Consider the following 12,154-nt stretch of genomic DNA (forward strand, 5'->3'; position numbering starts at 1 on the left):
CCGAGAGGGGATCATCAAACAAGTTATCACAGAAGCTCATGATCAGGCGCAAACCGGTCGTGTGACCCTGTGTCCCTACCTGAGGCATCAAAGTCTTGAGCAGTTCCGTATACCGCTACCAGCATCGTAACTTATTGGGCGATATGGGGACGCGACAGGCCTTTCATGGCATACTGTGCTTGTAGTGTCCGAACGGTACATATAAATCATCACAGCAGTCCGCTAAGGGGTATTCGAAGCTTCAGCTTCCAACATTCAAAATTCCCAACAACCATCTGCCCATTTCTTCAACGTCTTGAGCAATATGAGATTCCGTCGCAGCCTGAGATTCCCACACTACAATGCTGCTGGGATGTCCAAGATCTCTTACTCTCCACTACGTCTTCTTCTTTTCGCTTCCAACTTCATCAAATGGGCCAGTGCCTGCATCGTCATGGCCATTGTGTCTTACTTCATTCACGACTATTCCCGGAATGAGCATACAACATATCAAGAGGTCATTGCCTGTACAAGCATTGGTTTCTTCCTACCTACCATGCCCCTGGCGTTCTACAAGCGCTTTACAGTCCAGCTCATCCCCCTGGATTATATCTACTCTCACCTTTGGGTGACGGCGTTTATCTTTGCCGCCGAAGACTATAACTGGAAGGACTGCGCCAAACACTCACCGCCGGGTGTTCAAAGTTGTACACTAAAGTACGCCCTTGAGTCTTGGTGCATTATTGCTGTGTACGTATGACACGGGTCCTTTCGATTGGTTCATCAGGAGCACCGCTAATGTTGGGAACTCTAGCTCCTTCTGCGTTTTCTCCACCGTTCTGCAGGTCTTGATCTACAGAAGTGAACGTGGATTGCCCACCTCTATGCTCTTGGAGAAGTCTCGTCCATCAGCGGAGACAACAGAGAGCGGCGCACCCGAGACGACGACAGAGACGGCTGGCCCAGCATGAGTTGCAGCTCACAAGTCAATCAAGCTAAGAACTCCTTGAGGTCCATGATAATGTTTTGACCAATTTTTTCGTCCCATGACAAAATGTGGAATTGCGGCTGAAGAGCTGCCGCTTCAGTGAGGAAGTGGCGTTTTGGGACTTTTCATTGACGTTTTTATGTTTTGAAAGTGAGCCAGAAGGATCACCTCTATAGGGTCGCCAGGGTTGCGTTGCAATAATTGGGCAGGGCGGCAGATGTCATCCGTGGTGGATCAGTCACATTAAGACAGAAGGTAATAATGAGAGAAGTTTCAAGTTCACAGACCTGGGCAAAGCAGGCCGCGTTTCTGTTTGATGTGTCCTTGTCAACGGACCCGTCCATGCAAGGTCCCAGGCTTAGAGCCCATTGACACCGTTAACAAGCATACGTACGGAGTCGATAACGGGTAAGTACGATAAGCTAAGAAGAATACTCGTTAATCCCTAGCGCTCGAATATTAGTAAGAATGTAAATAAAAGCCGCACTGTCTGGTGAGCGCTTACGGAGTGCGGCGAGCTTGGTTGTAAGGGGTTAAAGGCGGCCATGGACGACAGGTAGGTCGATGGGGAGCCTGCATGTGGAACCTTGGATCACAAGTCCGCAAAGTTCAAAGTTCAAGACAAGAAGGGCTATGTCCAGGGCCTTTCACTCAGGATGGGGAGATCATCATTTTCACGGCCGCCTCTACCCTCAAACAGATGAGGTGGTCGAGGCTGATATATTTGCTGTATCGAGGTACAAGAGCCTGGTTTGTTTGAGCAGCTTCCCGATCAATGTCACACGATCTTCCAGATCCCCATCCGTCTGCGGAGCTTGTGTTCTCTCAAGTTGAAATTGAGATATAGGACCATAAAAAGCTTTTCTCTTCTCCCCTAGACATTGCTGGAGTAGACGGCGCAGCGAACCCAGTCCGCAACCCTCAGTGAAAGTGGCCTTTCAGAAGATGCCTTTGCAACTTGGCGCAGAGACCAAGTCTTCGCTCAAGGCAAAGCTCGACGCCGCCTGTGAGTCGACACCGGGCTCAAACATACCCGATGCCACGTTCGTCGGCGTGGACCGCCACTGAGATGAACAGGTCGACGCCGCGGGCAGTAAACGGGGAGTGGACACGCAGGACAACATGTCCCCTGACAGCACCTATTGGGTTGCATCGTGCACAAAGGTGGTGACGGCCATTGCGTGCATGCAACTCGTCGAGCAAGGTCGAGTCACGTTCGACGACGGCGCCAGCTGGAAAAGCACCTGCCGGAGTTGCAGAGCACCAAAGTCCTGGTCGAGCTCAACGGGGCTTTTCGGCTGGAGGAGAAAATCAAAAAACCCCACGCTCAGCATGCTGTTGAGCCACACAGGTGAGCCAGATACCCTGTCAAAAAGAGAGAGAGAGAGAGAGTAAAGTACTAAAGGGTCGATAGCCGGCTTCAGCTATTCTTTTTTCCACGTAGGATTACGTGACTTTTCACGACCGGTGGGATTCGATGAGTTCTCAGGTCATGTGAGAGATTTCCTGCAGCCGTAGGTTCACCAACCCGGTGAAAAATGGCATTACGGAGTAAGTCCATGGACAAGGCGATGTTTTTCTTTCCGGAGGCTGTACTGACTAAGAAGCCAGACCAACTATGTCTGGGTTGGTCTGCTCGTCGAGCGCGTTACCGGGGTCTCCCGTGAGGAGTACTTTCAGGATCATATCTTCCAGCCTCTCGGACATCAACAATATGTCACTATGTCCTGGAGAGTCGATGAGAAACCGACGGGCCTCGATACACGATCAAGCCTCCGATGGAACCTTGTCAGAGCGCGATCACCTGCTGCATCGGGCTCTCGTGATACAATCCCCCAAAGAGAATGCCGATTATTGGAAAAGCGGCGGAGGTACGGCCGACTTGTATCCGGTCGAGGGCGACCCCAGGCAGGGATTCTCCATGGCAGGCATGCTGACACCGACCTTGACGGGTCGTTCGGAAAACAGTGCCTGGTGGTGCGGCATGGCAAATTTGTACTGGTGGTGTTGACCGTGGGAAAGGCATTGCTGAAATGCTGCGCGCCCGGGTTCTGCCTTTTGGCGATATACCCATCATCACCCTCTGGGATGATCTGGAGAAGACGGTTTATCAGGGACCTCGAGAGTAGTATGTTAGACGAGCCACGACTGCTCCAAGTGGGGCGACAGGGCAATTGCCCAACTACCAACTAATTAGCTGCCTACTTGGATTTCTGTCATTGTTTCATGGATTTCTCTCTCTAGCCATGACATGATAATCAATCAGTTCTCTACGCATTAGAGTCCTACACCAAGAATCGGGATTCGACGCTTGTCGCAAACTCCAACTCCGTCCTTTGCCAGGTCTCAAGGCCAAAAATGGGGTGAATCGTGCGCCTACACATGAGTTCCACACCTCCGCACGGCGCTAACTACAACTTCCAGGTCACGAAGGACACCCGCGTCGAGGTCTTTGGAGCCGCCAACATTGTAACGAGACATGTGTTTCGAGCTCGATCGGAGATTGGCTGCGCAGCACAGGAGGAGAGCGTGAGGGCAAGCACTCTCCCTCATGTGATCATAGGCCGCATCGATCAACATGGTGACAACCGTATCCAACGTCGCCCACGACCAATCTATGTCGTCGGCGCTCAGGAGAGGCCGGCTGTTCTCCACAAAGTCTTCGTGCAATACGAAAAGAGATCTGTTGGGCCTTGAGCTTCCGATGTGTTGTAGGAGCAGATCAGGAAGGATTGGAGCCCTACCTCACGGCAATGGGGAGGGCACCCTCTCGCGAATTGGACGCTTGAATTCCCTCCTTCAGCAGCAGGCCGATAAAGACCTTTGTCTGCTTGTCCAGCGCTTTAAGTCTGGACAGGCTGCCATCAGGCTCCAGCGGACGTCGCGAAAGCCGGACGGCTCGACTAAGCAGCAACACGGCCTGTACTTGCCGTCCAAACCTGCTGACGTTCTCGGCGGGAGAATGGAACATTGCGTCCCGGGATGGAGACCACGTCGGGGTGCCTGGCAATTCGACAAGATCGGACGGCAGGCTGACACCTTCCTCCAGATCCTCTGCGATGGACCGTGCCAACACGTGGGGCAGTTCGGACAGAACGACGCTGCAGCAGAGTATTGTAAGTATCGAGCCGGTGGTGGCTCCCAGCCCAGCTTCACTGACCTTTCTAGCACGATGATTCCCCACCATAAATTCCAGGCCTCCTGGTCTGCAAGGCCCTTGTGCGTACTGTCAGCGGAGAACCCACCGGTCCGATTCACGTTGATCCTAAGGATCCGGGCCAGACTGGCGCAAACCCCGACAGAGACATAGGACTTTTCCACCCATCCATGGGCATGTTCAAAACCACCAATCAACAATTGTGCTTGGACCACAGCGATTGACGCCCCCCTCGAGTCCTGCACCGACACGACGAGTTTCCGCAGTGCCGAGTACAACGAGTCGGCCGTGGGGAGCTGGTGGGAAACAAGCAACATGGCGAGAACGAGAATGGCGGCATCGGCCGGAGCTCGTTCAAGACCGTGGTGGATTCGGCAAGGAGAGGTCTGTGGTGCTATTATGGGTAGACTGGGGTGGAAATCTCGGAAGTACCGCTGCTCGACCATCTGCGGTGTCAAGTCCATCGCCTTGAAAATGCTGTCCACTTGGGCCTTGACGGTGCTATCAAGAGACAGGGACCCAATGAGTTTCCGAGGACCGTTATACGGGAGCCCAGCAGTGGACGAAGCGTCGGGTACGAGCGCTTCTGTGTAATCACAGGCATAGGCATAGCCTCGACTGAAGCAGAACCCGCACCTGGGTAACCGCTTGTCGCAGCCTCGTTTTCGGGTTCTGCACGTTCCGCACACGCGCTGGGCTCGACCGGATCGGGGGGACTCCATTTCGGACGTAGTCAGAGGCGATGAGGAAGCAAGTGGAATGTTACGACTGCAATGGGCCTCCACCCACGGGGTTCGTGGACCAAACGAAGAGACAGAGTCTCTGCCTGTGTTCGGAATTCTGGGCGGCCGCCGCTAGCTATATAAATCGAATTCATCTCACACGATCAACAGAGGCGTGTATTGCAAGCGTCGTCATCGGATCGGCCTCCTTCGCGTGCGTTGTCTTGACAGGGAGAATGGAGCCCCGTCGACCTACCCAAAAAAGGCCTGGGTGAGAGTGGTGAGTGAGTGGGATGGGATGAGTTGTCATGATCTCGGCCGCCGCTAACCAGAAAAGTGATGACATACGTACGGCGGCCCACGTGGACCACTGTCTCATGCAACTTGATTTTTGAGAAAATCGATCATTGCACCACCAGCACATCCATGGAACATCGACTTAACCTTTTACATATTGATTTGTATGTCAGATTGAAGGGCTGCATCTCAGGAATCTAGTTACTATGGGGCATTTCTAGATCTGACGCTATCCTGTTGTGCGTCTATAGACTAAAATCTACCTCTTTGAGTGAGAGTTCTTTTATCTTTTTGATATTTCGAGTGCCAAGACCATCGCCTATAAGCTCTTAACTAAAGACGCCTAAAATTTAGGCTATCTCATTACCTAAGATACCTATAAGTTTAGACGTCTTTAGTTAAGAGCTTATAGGCGACGGTCTTGGCACTCGAAATATCAAAAAAAAAAGAACTCTCACTCAAAGAGGTAGATTTTAGACTGTCAGCGCACATTAGAACAGCGTTAAATCTAGAAATGCCCCATAGTAACTAGATTCCTGAGATGCAGCCCTTCAATCTGATATACAGATCAATATATAAAAGGTCGAGTCGATATTACGCATTGTGGCAGTGTTGGTGCAATGATCGATTTTCTCAAAAACCAAGTTGCATGAGACAGTGGTCCACGTGGGCCGCCGTACATACGCGGCTCTAAGCCATATTGAAGATAGTGACCGGGGACAGTGTTACTGTACCCTGAGACCCCTATGCCAAACGCAGTCCAAGCATGTCCATAGGCGATTTACAGCAAGGCAAGGTCAAGGTGGAGATAGGATTGATTGCAAGCATGGGCAGACTGGTCCCTATCAAATCCACTCCAGAGTAGCAGAGACAGCACATGCAATATGGCATCGAATCCGGACCTCCCGCGATGATGAACTTTACTGTCATCTCGCTGTTGATTTCCTTCATCTTCTGTTGCTATGACTCCACGCGCGCTGGATGAATTGGTCCAATACCATCCGGACGAGAGGCCACCGGCGGGCTGAGGGCGGCCTAGTGAGCCCTAGCTTTGCGGTCGGCCATGTTATACACTCTCACAGCTTCACTTGCAGATCGGAGCCCGTGGGCGTGTCTGCAACTCTGTAGACCGGTTTGTGGCTACTGACTTTGCCATCCTTCAAGTCTTGCAGACCCTGCAGGGCACCTTCCAGTCCGCTTTCCCCTAATTTCTGTGGATGCGGCTTCAGAAGGCCCTCCACCAAGAGCTGCTCCGCGAGCTCCACAAATTTCCTCCCAAAGATAAAATCTTCGGACGACCCTGGATACTCAACACCACCTCTGTGGTGGAAGGTCTCTCCAAAGACGGTGTACATCAACGTACGCGTCACGTCAAGATCTTCTCGTGGCGGCTTGACGCCGAGTTGGAGGATGCCCAATTCGCACTTTTGGTCGTCGAAAGATGAAGACGAGAGAGCCTGGCTGCAGATCTCGACCGAACTCTGCACCGATATCGTGTCCCAACAAAGCCGCAGCCCGTCGTTGGTGAACTTATTGATCTCCTGACCGCAGTTTGCCTCGTTGTAGTCAAAGACCTTGTCGGCGCCCAAGGCCTCGACAAAGGCCCGGGATTTCCGAGAAGCCGTGGAGATGACCTTGTAGCCCGACCTGGTAGCTTTAGTACGTCCCTTGAACCGAACATGAAAAGGACGGTGAAACACACAGTTTCGCGAATTGGACACCGAGAGAACCGGTTGCGGAAGAACCGCCGTAAATGAGAACCCATTCATCTTTTTTCGGGCCACCGGGGTTCGGGAGGTCGAGCTTCAACGATTTCTGGTAGAGTCCCTGTCCGACGGTGACGATGCCGAGCGGCAGAGTTGCGGCTTGTTCAAAGGTCAGAGAATGGGGAATTTTCATCTGCACGTCACCTTTGACCACGGCATACTGCGCAAAGACGCCATCCGATGGTTGGTCAAAGTTGGCTCCGTGCGCACAGCCGCAGATGCGATCACCCGGCGAGAATAGCTTGGTCACTTTGGAACCAACTTCCACCACGGTGCCGGCGTAGTCGCAACCGAGCATGCTGTCTGGACCGGCCAGCTCGTACGCGACATGTTTCCAATCGGTGGGGTTCAGTGCGATGGAATGGACCTCGACCAGAATCTTCGAGCGTCAACGACGGCACGTCCTCTTTCCGACAGATACTCCTTGACTCACATAGTCGTCACGCAGAGCCGGAATCGGCCATGAGGACTTCAGAGCCGCCGTAGTGCCGTTGACGATGATGGCCTGCATGGAAGTGGGGAGCGACTTGGTGGTCATCGTTGGTCCCAATTTGATGGACGCCGCCAGCAACGTTCAGTAAAGTGAAATTGTATCGAGACTCCCAGGAAGAATGGTCGGGGACGCGCCACCATCATGGGACGCATATATACGAGAAGGTACCGTGGCTACCGCCTCGCCATCCACCGAAGCAGGACTGTGTATATCTGGTACCAGGGACGACCACCAGCAGCCCTGGTCTGCTTGCATTTTGACGGTCCACTCGTAGTCAACCGAAATAAGCTAGAAGCGGCCGCAGTGGCAGCCCAAGTCAATCCACAGGGGCCTTTCTCTGAGAACCCGATCTTAATTGCATGGTAGATTGACTTTGCGTAGAAATCATTGCGCGGGCACTGATGGACTTCGTTGGCTCCGGGCGTACAGGCTTGATGGCACTCCGAAGGACCGGTGGGAAAAGGCTAGCGGGAGAGCATCGAACGGCAAGGGATGACTCGAAAACTCCCTGGGTCTCGGATCGCATGCGGTCAGCTCAAGGCCACCTTTTCTAATGTCGCTTCCTTACTTGAGGCTTCAGTACGCCCTGCATCAAACAATTCAGCCTTCAAGATCTCCCAGGTAATTCATGGTGCCTCCTGGAGGAATCACAAACTGAATAATCAAGATGGCTTCAATCAGGAATGTTGCAATTGTCGGTGTAAGTTTCGGGAACCATCTCCAATCTCTGACACACACAATCTAATCGACTTACAGGCCACGGGGCGGATAGGCCAGCACATATTTCAGGCACTGGTCGCCCGAGGTACGTTCTGCGTGACGGTGCTCACACGTACGAACAACTTGGCCCAAGCCCATGCGGGTGTGGACGTGAAGACCGTGGATTATGACGAGCCGGCGAGCGTCGTGGATGCTTTGAAGGGCCAGGAAGCTCTCGTCATCACCATGGCGAACACGGCCCCGGACACACAACAGCTCGTGTTGGTCAAAGCTGCCGCGGATGCTGGTGTGCGCTGGATCCTCCCCAACGAATGGGGGTCCGACACCGCTCATCCATACAACGAACGCGCCGGCGTCTATCGCAATAAACAGGCGGTACGCGACCGCATCGACGAGCTCGGAGTCAGCTCGTGGGTGGCGGTCGTCAGCAACCAGTGGTTCGAAATGAGCCTCAGCACCGGCAGGTACGGCATCGACATCAACCGACGAAAGGTGACGTTTTTCGACGACGGAACGGCCAAGACGACCACTACCACCAAGCTCCAGGTCGGCCGCGCGGTAGCCAGTCTGTTATCTCTCCCGGAGGACGGCAGCTCGCCCGCGCTGTCGGATTTTGCCCACAAACACATCTACATCTCCTCGTTTTTCCTCGGTCAGCGAAACACAAACACCTCCCCTCACCAGTGGACCACCCAAAGCGTGAGCCTCAAGGCGGTATTGGACTCCACCTACCAAGGACTTCGGCAGGGAGATCATGCCGCTGCGTTGGAATGGATAAGCGCGTCCAACTTTGCACCGGGAAGTGGCAATGACTATGCAGTGACGAGGGAGACAGCGAATACAGTCCTCGGACTTCCCGAAGAGGACCTGGATGAGGCGACAAGAAGGGCCATCAGGGAGGCTCATCTACTGTTCAAGAAGTAATATTCCAGGGATGGGATTTGTTCTTCCAGATTTGCTGGAGACCGACGAAATCTTCTGTCTTGAGGGATCCAACAGCCGTTTTGAACATCGACAGTCGGCGCCAGGGTGGTGCTCTCGATGCGGCGGTGGTAGGCGCCGTGACGGTGCCATTGGCCGGAGTTGCAGTCTCTCTAGTAATCCACTCAGCCATGGTTTTCTGCTTGATGCACTAGTTGGCGCTGAGCACGAAACACCGGCTTTCCCGAGGCCAGCGTCCTCATCAGCGACACGGTGTAAACTGTTACAGTACCTATCCATTCCAAGTTGTTCAAGGGTTGTCGAGCATCAAGGGGAATATTTATAGAACATTGGTTTAACATCTTATAGATGGTTCTCTACTCTTCATGAGTTGAAGCGTAAGCCGAAGGGTGAGCAGAGGTGAGAAGAGGATGAGTCGCAAGCAGGGTGTCTTAAAAGCGGCATCGGTCTGGGCGGATGGCACCCACGTGACCTCCCAGTAGATTTCACTATTGCTTGCTACGCCAAGACAATGGCATTGTCGACATCACCACCCAAAACGCAACAAGAGACCAATAGAGTCGGAAACGAAGATCACCGTGATAACTCTACAGATTACAGACGCGCAACAAGATCTCCAAAAAGCTCATTCCGTGGTTGAGACTCCGATCTCTAAGAGCCGGAAGGGAACGCAACTGGAAACCCTCGAGTCTGGCAAGGCTGGACTGAAAAGGGACATTCCCACACCTCATTCATTGGCTTTTTGCCCAGCCTTTGCGTTGTTCTCAAGTCTTCAGCAGGAAGTGTGCGACGATCAAAGATAGAAATTACATGGCGCTAACGAACCTCTCCCACCGCCGTACGCACAATCTCCTCTTGATCTCCAAACTACTCAATCAACGCGATCACGCAAGCCCATTCACCCTCGTCCTCGATACTCTAGAGCAAACTGCAAAGCCTCTAGTGCGTGAATACTTGCGCCGATCTAGGCTCTCAAAGACAAGTACGATATTCCTGGCTTTCGAGACGTTTGTCAAGCCGCGAGATGTGGACCATTTTGTCACGTGCTACGACGAGGGCAAGAGCCCAGAGAGGATCGCTAGGGAGGTGATGGAGTTGCTGGCACGTTCTGGGAGCAAGCGTAAGCGATTTTCACACGAAACGCCATGGCCATCAGATATACTAACGCATACAGGACATCTGATCATAGTTGACTCATTAACGACACTGGCCTCGATATCCACAAATCCAGCTTCGCGTCTGAATTTGACAGCATTCCTATCGTCTTTGCTACAGCCGCCTCAACAAGCCCGAGGACCGCAACAGGCGCAGGACCAGCTACAAATTTCACTGGTGGCAGTCCATCACACTGATATACCACTTCCTTCTTCGCCAGGATCAACATCGACGTCATATCTTCCATCGCCGCTTTCCCTCCTGTCATACCTCGCCACAACAATCATAACCGTCCATTCACTGCCCATTCTTCTGGCCGAGCAAGCTGCAAGAGCAAAGTCGCTTGTGGCACCTGCCTATGGTTTGGCCGAGGAGACTGAGGGAGTGCTGGTTGGTTTCAAACCCAAAAGTACCTTGAAACTTGAAGAACGCGGGATTGTCCTGGAACTTGAGCACCGCAGAAAAAGCGGCAGAGGTGTACTGGAATGGTACTTCCTACCCAGGACAACCAAAGCGCAACAACCGAGCTCCGGTCCTCAAGCGTTTCGGGAGATCATCACATTGCTTGATGATCATCCTCTTTTCCGTAAGCCGAAAGAAGACGAGAATGTTGACCAGCAATTGTCAGGCATGACCTTCGAGCTTGGCCTGACTGAGCGCCAGAGATTGGAGCGAGAAGGCGTAGTGCTGCCATACTTCGATGCTCAGAAAGCTGGTGGTGGAGGTGAAGGTGGAAGGATCCTGTATGATATGGGTGTCGAGGACGATTTCGACGAGGAAGAAGATGAAATATGAAGTGCTGTTTCTCGTAATCAAACATTCCCAAGTGGCTCAACACCAAGAACTTCTGTCGAAATCCTACACCAGAGACAGCCGCAAACAGGGTATCTTGTGCGCGACTGGTAGCCGCCAATTTTACTATCCATACGATCATCGAAGACTCGCCAATAAGTCGCTCAGAAGAAGCGCCACCACAAGAAAAAAATCATGATCAATCCAAGAGCGGCGAAAGGTCCGTACTGTCGTCTTTGTCAGTACCACAACGCGAAGGGCGTGCACGCAACTGACCTGTTTCAGCATCAACTCCCAATTTATTCGCACTGCGGCTTTTCGGTATTTTTTGCTGTCCTCTCTTAACCGGCCGCTCATCTCGCCCATTCTTTCCAAGCTGTCTCCGCGATACAGTAGATCCTCGATGTTCTTGGTCATGACCTTTGTAACATCCTTCAACTCATCGTTCAATTTATCCAGGTTCGCGCTCGCTCGGCTGTCCTGGTAGACTTTCTTCGTTCGCTGGATGTACGTGTCGAACTCGACGAAAGCGTAAGGCCGTAACGTCGCGGAGAGGTATTGCTGAGAAGGGTAAATCGTGGTGAATTCTTGCGCCAGGTCGGAGAGGTAGGTAAAGGCCAGTTTTCGAGGATAGGAGCGGTCGCAGATGCATAGGAAGCACACTGAGTCTTTGATGATGTAGCTAGATTCCGTCGCTCAGTAATCCAAACTGCGGACCCGTTTCAAGGATCTTGCCCGTACTGCAATGTGTATTGGCCAGATTCTATGCTCGCCTGCTGCTCTGAATTGCGATTCAGCCGTCTGAAGATCATTTTCGCCTGGGATTTGACCTCGGCCAGCTCTGTCTCGACCTGCGCATAGTCTTATCAGCCTGAATCTTTCATCGCACTTGATCCGCATCTGCTTGTAGGGTGACATACCTGTTCATCGTCGACTGAAGCAGCCAGCATCAGGCCTGTTTGTCGCGTCAATGGTTAGCAGACCCGCTCCAGCGAATAGGAATCTGAATAGAGGGTGACATTACCATCCAGCCTAGCTATTTGAGTAGATTTCACCATTGTCCTTGCGTTCCCTATTGAGAATTCTACCTCACCCTGTGAATGGTTCTGGACAGAGTATATCTACTCCCATTTCACTGTCCAC

At 52.5% G+C, this 12,154-nt stretch overlaps 5 protein-coding genes across 5 annotated transcripts; 2 read left to right on the top strand and 3 right to left on the bottom strand.

Moving 5' to 3' along the window:
- Positions 1-3,343: 3,343 nt before the first annotated feature.
- PV05_10513 (uncharacterized protein) lies at positions 3,344-4,846 on the bottom strand (the record flags this gene model as incomplete). The annotated part of the gene is made up of 3 exons (XM_013456958.1): positions 3,344-3,650; positions 3,712-4,068; positions 4,128-4,846. The coding sequence occupies 3 exons, from the start codon at positions 4,844-4,846 to the stop codon at positions 3,344-3,346; spliced, it is 1,383 nt and encodes a 460-aa protein (XP_013312412.1).
- Positions 4,847-6,027: 1,181 nt separating this feature from the next.
- PV05_10514 (uncharacterized protein) lies at positions 6,028-7,447 on the bottom strand (the record flags this gene model as incomplete). Its single annotated transcript, XM_013456959.1, has 3 exons — positions 6,028-6,790; positions 6,846-7,288; positions 7,343-7,447. The coding sequence occupies 3 exons, from the start codon at positions 7,445-7,447 to the stop codon at positions 6,220-6,222; spliced, it is 1,119 nt and encodes a 372-aa protein (XP_013312413.1). The 3' UTR covers positions 6,028-6,219.
- Positions 7,448-8,069: 622 nt separating this feature from the next.
- Positions 8,070-9,046, top strand: PV05_10515 (uncharacterized protein; the record flags this gene model as incomplete). The annotated part of the gene is made up of 2 exons (XM_013456960.1): positions 8,070-8,102; positions 8,159-9,046. The coding sequence occupies 2 exons, from the start codon at positions 8,070-8,072 to the stop codon at positions 9,044-9,046; spliced, it is 921 nt and encodes a 306-aa protein (XP_013312414.1).
- Positions 9,047-9,616: 570 nt separating this feature from the next.
- Positions 9,617-11,034, top strand: PV05_10516 (uncharacterized protein). The gene is made up of 2 exons (XM_013456961.1): positions 9,617-10,184; positions 10,239-11,034. Exons 1-2 carry the CDS (start codon positions 9,875-9,877, stop codon positions 11,012-11,014), a joined length of 1,086 nt encoding a protein of 361 aa, XP_013312415.1. The 5' UTR covers positions 9,617-9,874; the 3' UTR covers positions 11,015-11,034.
- On the bottom strand, positions 10,238-12,106 carry PV05_10517 (uncharacterized protein). Its single transcript, XM_013456962.1, has 5 exons — positions 12,036-12,106; positions 11,932-11,966; positions 11,753-11,862; positions 11,288-11,693; positions 10,238-11,238 (listed from the first exon to the last, which is right to left on the bottom strand). The coding sequence occupies exons 1-5, from the start codon at positions 12,067-12,069 to the stop codon at positions 11,176-11,178; spliced, it is 648 nt and encodes a 215-aa protein (XP_013312416.1). The 5' UTR covers positions 12,070-12,106; the 3' UTR covers positions 10,238-11,175.
- Positions 12,107-12,154: the final 48 nt, after the last annotated feature.

This window comes from Exophiala xenobiotica, assembly GCF_000835505.1.
Source record: "Exophiala xenobiotica strain CBS 118157 unplaced genomic scaffold supercont1.6, whole genome shotgun sequence".
Classification (NCBI taxonomy): Eukaryota; Fungi; Ascomycota; class Eurotiomycetes; order Chaetothyriales; family Herpotrichiellaceae; genus Exophiala; species Exophiala xenobiotica.